The 9532-nt window shown below is 43.7% G+C and overlaps 1 protein-coding gene across 1 annotated transcript; it reads left to right on the top strand.

Annotated features, from left to right (window-relative positions):
• The first annotated feature begins 1804 nt into the window (after window positions 1–1804).
• Window positions 1805–6527, top strand: zgpat (zinc finger, CCCH-type with G patch domain). Its single transcript, XM_079274164.1, has 7 exons — window positions 1805–1909; window positions 2462–3128; window positions 3542–3675; window positions 3876–4034; window positions 4289–4411; window positions 5364–5772; window positions 6059–6527. The coding sequence occupies exons 2-7, from the start codon at window positions 2518–2520 to the stop codon at window positions 6189–6191; spliced, it is 1569 nt and encodes a 522-aa protein (XP_079130290.1). The 5' UTR covers window positions 1805–1909; window positions 2462–2517; the 3' UTR covers window positions 6192–6527.
• The last annotated feature ends 3005 nt before the right edge of the window (window positions 6528–9532 follow it).

The raw sequence follows: 9532 nt of genomic DNA, 5'->3' as shown, positions 1-9532 counted from the left end.
TAAATGAAGAATTGTGAAATTGAATATTCAAGTAGTGGTGTCACACTCAAATCATAAAACAGAAATCCCAATCGTTTATCATAGGGATTTATTTGTTCAAACAAGCTACCATATGAAATGTAGTCTGATGAAAAATAATTATCTGGAATACCTTCAAACACTAGTTCAACACTAGGAAGCTGTATTTGTAACTTTGTACCGTCATTCGTAGTCAGAACCATAGACATATATAAATAAACGTATATGTCTACGGTCAGAGGGGAAGAACCATCCAATGTCTGAACACATTTGTTTTATTTTGAAAGAAAAGAGAATTCACAACGCGGATGTACCATTCATTATTTTCTGTCGGCTTGATACTGGACCGGATACTATGGAAGCCCGTTTCCGCCACTGTGAGGAAAAAATAAAGGTGTGAATCATGAGTGGTTAAATGGTGTAATGTTCATGATTCATGAAATGGTGTAACACTGCTCCCCTCTAGTGGTTAAATCGTGTAATGTTCACGATTCATTAAATGGTGTAACACTGCTGCCCTCTAGTGGTTAAATCGTGTAATGTTTATGATTCATTCAATTATTTAACACTGCTGCCCTCTAGTGGTTCAATCGTGTAATGCAGTGGTTCTCAAACTGTGGGGCGCGGCCCTCTAGTGGGGCGCGGTGGTATTACAGGTGGGGCGCAGGGGGAAATGCAGAATTTTTTTAATTTTTTACATTTTTTAAAGTAATTAATAAATACATGGCGAAATGTATGGAAGCACGTTTCCGCCACTATGAGGAAAATACAGATCCTGTAAGTCATTATAATGAGATACTATCTCAAAATAATGACTTAGCATCTCATAATAATGACTACTATCTCATAATAATGTTGTTTATTTTATTTGATATGGACATCACAGTAGCATTAGAATTGTAACATACATTTATGCACAAAGCCCAGATGCACTGTGTTAAATGTTTGAAGCGAAATGCTAATTTGCAACACCTGTCCACAGGCTTTTTGCCAAATTGTAGTTCCTTTTTGCACAGATATAACTTCATTTGCATTGTTCTAACAAAGTGATTGCACATTTTATTTGTTTTTGTCTGATGGAGTAATCTGGTTTACTTAAAAGTGATTGCAATTTTCTTTATTCTATTATTTGAAAAAGCACAACGCTGTTTCATTCATACTTCTTCACATGCTCCAGGATCTCTATTGTTTCCTCAGGAACATTTCTCTGTCTCAGGAAGACACTTAGGTCATCCATTCTGTGGGCATGCATTACAAGGAAGGTTATTGGAGGATATCACCATACAGGATATCACACACATACATTCACAGGAATACAGGCTCGCCAGCCAGATTAGCCACTTAGCTCAACTTTGGGCTATTATTTCAACGGCTATTATTACATGACAAACACTTACTGACAGCAAATGCACCTACAAACGGAACAGTTACGCCACATAGGTTCAGAGTTACAGTTCTATGACTTACATAGTCAATGACGATCTGATTCGACCGCAACCGGAAGCGGAAACAGTTCGCAACGTCAAATACAATTTCAGAATTAAAGCACCGTAACTTCATTGAAAGTCAAAATTTCGAGATAGTATCTATACAATTTCGAGATAGTATCTATAAAATTTCGAGATAGTAACTATCTCATAATTTACTTACTATCTCGAAATTTCGACTTACTATCTCGAAATTTCGACTTAGTAAGTCGACATTTCGAGATAACAGGACCTTTATTTTTTCCTCACAGTGGCGGAAACGGGCATCCATAGGACACTGTGGTGTTCTACTTGGATAATTTAGCAATTTCAATTACTTCATTTCTGAACATAGCACATCGTTTCATGGCTGTCACTTTTTCCGTCGGTGCAGTGGATACCAGACCGCGAGGCTAATTACGAAGGTAATGCTAGTGTTATTATAATCAGTTGTTAAAGTTAGCTTAAAGACGGCTAACATTTAGCTAAAACTAGCTCTGATCTAAAGCTGGGTTATCTATTCAAAGCTGTGTTAGATATTTTGGCAACGTTGATAGTAGTTAGTTTCCTAATTACGTTAGATAGGGGAGTTTTATGAATCTTACAGAAAAGCTTCCACAGCATACCTTCAGTGTAGGAATGTTAATCGTTATTACAGTAACGTTAAAGCACAGAATTTGTTAGCATTGATTCAGTGGTAACGTAACGTTATTAGCTAAATCACTGATCACAGTCATCTTCTCTTTTACTGTGTCCTTCCAAATTCAGTCTGACAATTTATTGAGTCTCTATTATAAATAGATAGTCACTAAAATATGACTTAAATACGATCCAGGATAGGATCAATTGTATTATTGTGTGATGAGAAAGGATAATGGCATTTTGCAGGAGTGCAGCTCGATCAATCTCCTCTTTCCATTCTGCTGAAATGTCTTCACTTGATTCCACTTCAAATGAACCATCTATTTTTTCCTCAGGTGTCTTGGAGGCTTGATGCTGTCCTTTCCTGTCCTGCCCCGTGCCAAGTGTCAGCATGGAGGAAGAAACCCTTGAGGCGGCCATCAGTGCCTATGGTGCCCAGCTGCAGCAGGTGGAGTCAGTCCTGTCAGCTGGCCTGGACCCTTCCCAGCAGTCGGACCTGCTCAAACTGAAAGACGACCTTTGTCAGCTGATAGAGCTCACAGAGTCCAGCCTGGTGTCTGTCAAAAAGAGTCTGCTTCTGGCCAGCCTTGAGAACGGTGATGGACTGCAGGCGTACACCTCAGAGGCAGCAGCTGACACAAACGGTGCGAACGGCGGATTGGACGGTGAGATGGCTGCTTTCTACTCTAAACTCGGGGAGTCATCAGGTAGCAGCTCTGATCCTAGAGATAGAGACAATGGGGAGGAAGGTGGGGTAGATTATGATGAAGAGGAGGAAGAAGAGGCAGAAGAAGAAGATGCACTCAGTGGTACCAAAGTAAGAGCGCCCTACCGGACAACATGGGGGACACTGGAGTATCACAATGCCATGGTGATGGGGGCAGAACCGTCGGATGGAGAGGAGGCACAAGTAAGAGTGCTGTACGTCTACCCCACCCAGAAGTCTATGAAGCCCTGTCCTTACTACCTCGAGGACAAATGCCGCTTCCTGGAGAATTGCAGGTAGAGTTTTGTTTTTTACAGTTGCACATGCAAAAGATGGCTGTTCGTTAAAACTTGCTTATTTCTGCCTTCTTTGTAGTAGCAAATATCATCCAGCAAGTGTCACCCATTGTCCACATGACGCAGGCTGACCATGGCAACAGAAAACATAAACAGTGCTGTGAAATGTTGTTTTATTTGCACTTTTTAATTTTAATAATATCATTGTCACCCCATGTCTCCATATTGATCTTCTCATGTTTTGGTGACCCATAGCTGTCTAAATGCTAGCTCTAAGGATCTTTCACTCGACAGAAAGAAACCGTTTTCAAGTCCAGTATGAGCTCCAATAGGCCATATTGGTTGAATCCCTGAATTACTTCGTGTATTCTCCACTTGGTCTCAGTTCTGTTTCCCTTTTCCTTTTTTTGAAGGTTTTCCCACGGCGAGGTGGTTTATGTGTCGGAGCTCAGAGAGTTCCTTGAGTTTGACCTCAGTAATCTTGAAGAAGGCTCTTCCTGCTTGGCTCGACACGAGGACGGCATCTGGTACCCCGCCAAAATCAAAGGTACTCCGCTGAGAGGGCCAGTTGTTAGACAGTGTATTTTCGAGTAAAAATCGAATCGATTTCTGAAAATTGATATTACTGAGTAAAAATCTTCAGTAAGCAATCTGAATACCATTGTACAATTGTGACAAAACAACCAAGACAAAGGATTCCTGTTCAGTTGAATGTTTTGCTGACTGACATGTTTTCTCTCAATCTAGACATTGACAGTGGTTTCTACACTGTGAAGTTTGACTCAGTGCTGCTGAAAGATGTTGCGCTCGAGGCCGACTGCATTATCCCGCCTTTGAGAGAAGACGACCCGCTCTCCTCTGACTCTGACGACACTGGCGATGGACTTGATATGGCTTTTGCAAAAGGTGTCTATGGATTATGTGTTGCCATACTCCTGTCAATCAAAACATGAGCTCGTCTTACAAATCTTGCAAAAGATCAAATGTAACTTGGGTGTATTTTCATAGAATTGTGGAGGTGAATTATACGCCTCCTCCAGTTAATGGCCTAGTATTCCTTTCTACTTCCCAGTCAAGATTTTAACATTTGAATTGGTTTGAAAGTTGTTTGACAAAGTAACTGACTGTTTCTACTTTGACTTCCACTTGCTACCCAACAGTTATGGACACTGCTGTAGAATCCACAGACACGGTGAACAGTGCAAACTTTGGTGGCTGGGAGGCACATACCAGAGGCATCGGATCCAAGCTTATGCTCAAAATGGGTTATGAATATGGGAAAGGTGAGTGCACAACAATAACCACATTTAAGGTTCTGAAGTCATAACGTTCTGTTGTGAACAAATCAACACAAGCTCAGTCATCTGCTGCAATACATCCGATACAAATGTTTCAACAGCTTTTGATACACACACACACACACACACATACATACATACACACGTGTGTGTATATATATATATATATATATATATATATATATATATATATATATATATATTTTAAAGCTGCAAGCGATGAACGAGCACTCGCACCTTCCCACGTGTTGGGGGGAACTGGTGGGACGCCTACTCGACCCGACAGAACAAAACAGGAACTCTACTGAGTGCAGTGATGCCGAGTGTACAACAAACGCTGCTTCAGGGGTCATGAAAGGGGCGGTGCAAACAATCACTAATGAACAAGGAACTCTCAGAGCGATTGCTCCCACAAGATTTGGGTCAGATTGGACATTGTACGCTAAAGATACAATAACTTCTTGTTTTCATGGCGAAAGGCACGTTTTCGCCACCACGGCAACAACAACATTTCATCAGGGTACTCTCACTGTTGACGTAAAAACACGTCCGTTTTTATCTTCTTTGTCACGTGCAAGCTAAAGCTTCCCCTGCACTGTGGCTGCCGGCTGCACATGAATAGAAAACAAAAATCAATAATATTGCAATACAAGGAGTACACGCACACCGGAATTACAGCTCCCTTTTGTTGAGTGACAGAACATCTAATGACCCAAATCTAATGAGCTGGGTGCCATCAGTTGACAAGATATTAGAGGCCAACAAGAGTCATTAAAAACATGTTAAATGTTCATAAAAGTGTAACCTAACTGTACCTTTTTAAAATGTATGTTTAAATCTATTGTGCATTGTGTTGCCGGGTGTTTGTTTTGCATACATTTTGCCCCGTTGGGTACACGTGTTCCTCTTCCTCACTCAATCGCTTTTGTCTTCTCAGGCTTGGGAAAGATGCAGGAGGGTCGAGTGGAGCCAGTCATGGCCGTGGTTCTTCCCAAACGCAGGTCTCTGGACCAGTGTGCCGAGCTCACCCAGAGACGCACCCAGAGCAAGGTCGCCCAAGACTGCACACCGACGGGCTGCCCAAAGAGACGCAGGAAGCCCCGGGCCGCCACCGGAGGGTGCCGTACCGTCTTTGACTTTCTCAACCAGAAGCTGGAAGGCAAGAGCACCGGTCCCGCCGAGGAGGGCGCTGCTGCTGCTGCGGCGGCAGGGGTGGAGGCTTACAGGGGGGGCAAGAGCACCAAGAGGACTCTGAATGTGAAAGTGTTCCAGGCTGCTGAGAGGGTGTCCCAGACCGAGAGGGAGATCCAGAAACTGACTGAGTCACTCAGCAGACAGACGGGCAGGTCAGTACTCACTCCTGTGTTTTGCTCGTTTATTATACATTTCTATATGTGCAAACTGAACCAAGACGTCATTAATGATCACTTAATTCCAATGCAACCTTCTCCATGGAGAGTACAGACACGTTAGCAATCACATACACACACATGCGTACGCAGCACTTGAGTTGCTATGTTGAGATGGCTTGGGGGAGTTAAACTGTAAATAAGGTGCACTTCTGCAAAGTGCATCTCAAAGCAGCTTGTCTCCCCCACGTCCTAATCCGGTTGTTATTTTGTGTGTGCAAAGCTCCAGAGTGAAGCAGCTGGAGGAGAAGCTGTCAGCGGCCCGCCGGCTGCTGGCCCAGCAGAAAACCCAGGAGCTGTCCGTCCAGGGAGAGCACCGGAAGGCCGACACGCACAAGAAGATGACTGAGTTTTAAGATCAGTTCTCTCGAAAGACTCTGAGGAGAAAGGGAAGCACTGCCTGCCTGAAATGAACTTTTGTCCGTTGCCTGTTGTCAGTTCTTTGCTATGTATTTTTTAGCATTATCTCTCACCGGCATCATGGAGTCGACTCGGCTGCGATGCCCTTTTCATGCAGAATGCAGCATTTCTGCTTCTCATTATCATTTCCCAGGACTGAGCAGTTTTATTTTGTGCGAACAGTTGTTGGCTTCCTAATTGAACCCTTCACAATGATGTTCCAAACTCAATTTTATTTGTGATGAACATTTTGTGTATTTTTCTTCAGCCACACTAAAACACCTAATGTGCAATTCTCATTCTTCTTTTTTTTTAACCATATACACCTATGTAGTGCTTTCTCTACCACCAACATTTTTAATGTCTTCTTTTGTTTTACTCTTCGGGGCGAGGTTTCAATAATTCCAGCCAGAGGCTGCTCCGATGGTAAGTGCAGAATACCTTTGCTCGGATTTCTGGCTGACTTTTAAATTACAACCTCGGGAGTTGGGAGACCTTTCCACTCTTCTGAAGTGGAGCCCCTCCATTCGCCCACGCCTCTTACCGGCTCATACACGGCATCTTTGAGGACACGACCATAAGCCCTCTATTAAATAATGAATTTGGAGAGCACCTTGTCTGCTCGTTGATCCGACACATTGTCTGTAGGCGGTGGGTGGGTTGAGTAGTGACTGCGTCCGCCTCGCTGCCTTCCACACTCTCAAGTAAAAGTTTAAGTTAAGGTGTTAGGTAGCTCTAGGTGAGGTCCTTCTTATGAGCAATTTATAATCTCAATGTGATGCAGCACGAAACACAAAACTACTGTATTTGCCGCATATGTTCAACGTTCTTTTTCATAAAAGCCTTCCGAAAGAATCAGTAGGGCTTAGAAATGTAAAGTTTAGTGTGACCCCGAGTCCATAAAAGACAGATTGAGAACTGGTGACCATCAGCAAGTTGCGTTGCCCCCTCAGGAGAAGGAGATAGTAAACGCCTCATGTTAAAGCAATCAGCTGGGGAGATGCAGTGCAGTCTGTAAGCCCTCCTTGAAGTCTCTGGATGGACTCGGGCGCAGGAGAGGGCAGCCGCACACACACCCTCGGTGTCCCGAGGGAAGCCCCCGCTCGCGCTCCGGTCTGATGAGTGGCAGCACTTTTAGATTGCCGGTGACTGGAGGGATCACACTGAAATTGCTGATCGTTGTTGGAAAAAAAAAAAAGTCAAAAATGCAGCGCGTGTGTTGATTTAATGGGATCCCTCGAGGCTCTGTGCTTCACGCTTTACCCCATTTACGGGTCCCTGGCGGTATCACCCCACAGCCAACAGCAGATTTACTCTGTGTGCGTGTGCGCGTGTGCGTGTGTGCGTGTGCGTGTGCGTGTGCGTGTGCGTGTGCGTGTGCGTGTGCGAGAGAGAGAGAGAGAGAGAGAGAGAGAGAGAGAGAGAGAGAGAGAGAGAGAGAGAGAGAGAGAGAGAGAGAGAGAGAGAGAGAGAGAGAGAGAGAGAGAGAGAGAGAGAGAGAGAGAGAGAGAGAGAGAGAGAGAGAGAGAGAGAGAGAGAGTGTGTGTGTGTGCTCTCAGGTCTAAGTGTTGTCTCCATCCTTGGTCGTCTGTATGCACTGCACACTCCTGCAGACGTCTGTCTCGTGTGTGGATTCAGACTGGCCTATTAGGGGAGTTTTCTCTGCTAATCTGCATTTATCAGGACCTGGATTATGTGATTAAGGGGATGTGATGGAGAAATTGATTGGAAGGCCACCTTGACCGATGTTTTACTCAGGAATTCACTTTAGGCGGTTCAGCCGTGAGGGTTGCCAGGCTACAGGGGGACGACCTGTGAATGAGTAGAGTCGGTTGGGCTTCAGTGTTATTCGACCTGCATTCTCTATCGCATTTTCGAACAACTAACGAAGTTGTACGTCTGAACTATTCACCATTTCTGTCTCTGTGTCACTACCGCCATGAATACTTGTCGCAGTCGTTTAGTGTGCAGCGGTTTCACACATGTTTTGCTCTTTTGCAGACGAATCGAGATTTGACAAAACAATCTCAGCTGACGATCCAATTGCTGTAACAGTGTTTTGTTTTTTTACAGATTACAAACCGCATCACGCGGTGTTTCTGGGATGGAACGGTTGGAGTTTGCTCAGTTGTCATGGAGATGAATCCGTTGACATGCAAGCTCAGTAGCCGCTATGATTTCATCCTTTTTTGTTAGCAGCATGACTAGTGATTGGCAATGTCAGTCGGTCAGTCTGTAACTTACACCGCTTTACACTGGAATACCTCAACCACTGCCAGATGAATTTCTGTGACATGTCGCAGGAACATTTGTGTTCCCCAGAGGATGAAGCCTGATGACTTTGGTGTAACCAGCAGTTCAACATGTTCCTGTTATCGTGTGAAATATCTCAACATCAACCATATGAATTGGCACAAAGTTGGTAACAGCTGTTCCTCACAAGCTTAAAAATATTTGTATCTGCGAAAGGGGGGCCCCGTGGAACAGGTTTGTGAGCCACTGCCACTATATGGTAAATAGTCTACCTGCTTAACATCAGCATGTTAGCATTTAGCTCATTTCGATAAAACAACCCTAACTAGGTCCACTAGCTTTTTCTAAGCCCGTCAGCCGCACCAGGCGTCTGTATTACATGCCTAGAAATCCATCTCCACAACAACCGAGCAAACTCCTCACGCGGATGATAATTATGCGATGTGGTTCAATCCTTATGAAACCTAAGAACCAGGCCTGAGAACCAGTTATGACCAGCTGCTGACGACTGTCCAGAAACGAAAGCAGACGTTGCAAACAAACTAGGTTTTGTGGGAATATGTCGGAAAGATTATATGTATTTACAAGACTGCACTGTAATATTCGGACTAACTATCCTAGCAGACACAAGTCATGCTGCGCCTTTATTTCAATTTCTAATTGGTTCATCAACTCGTGAGAATGCTGACTTTAGATTTAGCCCCAGACTTTTAACATTGTATCACATGTAGCCAATATGCATCATCATGTACATATTCAGATCCTTTCTACAGGGTTCTCCTTTTAAAATGAATCAGCTGGAAACATCAAGAAGCCAGCGGGGGACTAGAACCAGTACGCATATGCACATACTAACATACATAGTGACTGTGTTTACATGCATAACTAACAGTTTATCAGGAAGCAGTATTACTCTGGTTCATCATGTGCCATGCATCTATTAATTAAAGCAAGTCTCCTTGTCTAGGTTCATGATCTAAGTCCTGGCATATGTATCTGCAAAGACGTTCCCTTAATTGAAACCAGCATTGAAGGTCAATTTTCC

The sequence above is a fragment of the Melanostigma gelatinosum genome, assembly GCF_949748355.1.
Source record: "Melanostigma gelatinosum genome assembly, chromosome: 8".
Classification (NCBI taxonomy): domain Eukaryota; kingdom Metazoa; phylum Chordata; class Actinopteri; order Perciformes; family Zoarcidae; genus Melanostigma; species Melanostigma gelatinosum.
The sequence above is the reverse complement of the archived record's forward strand: the minus strand, read 5'-3'. Positions and strand labels throughout refer to the sequence as shown.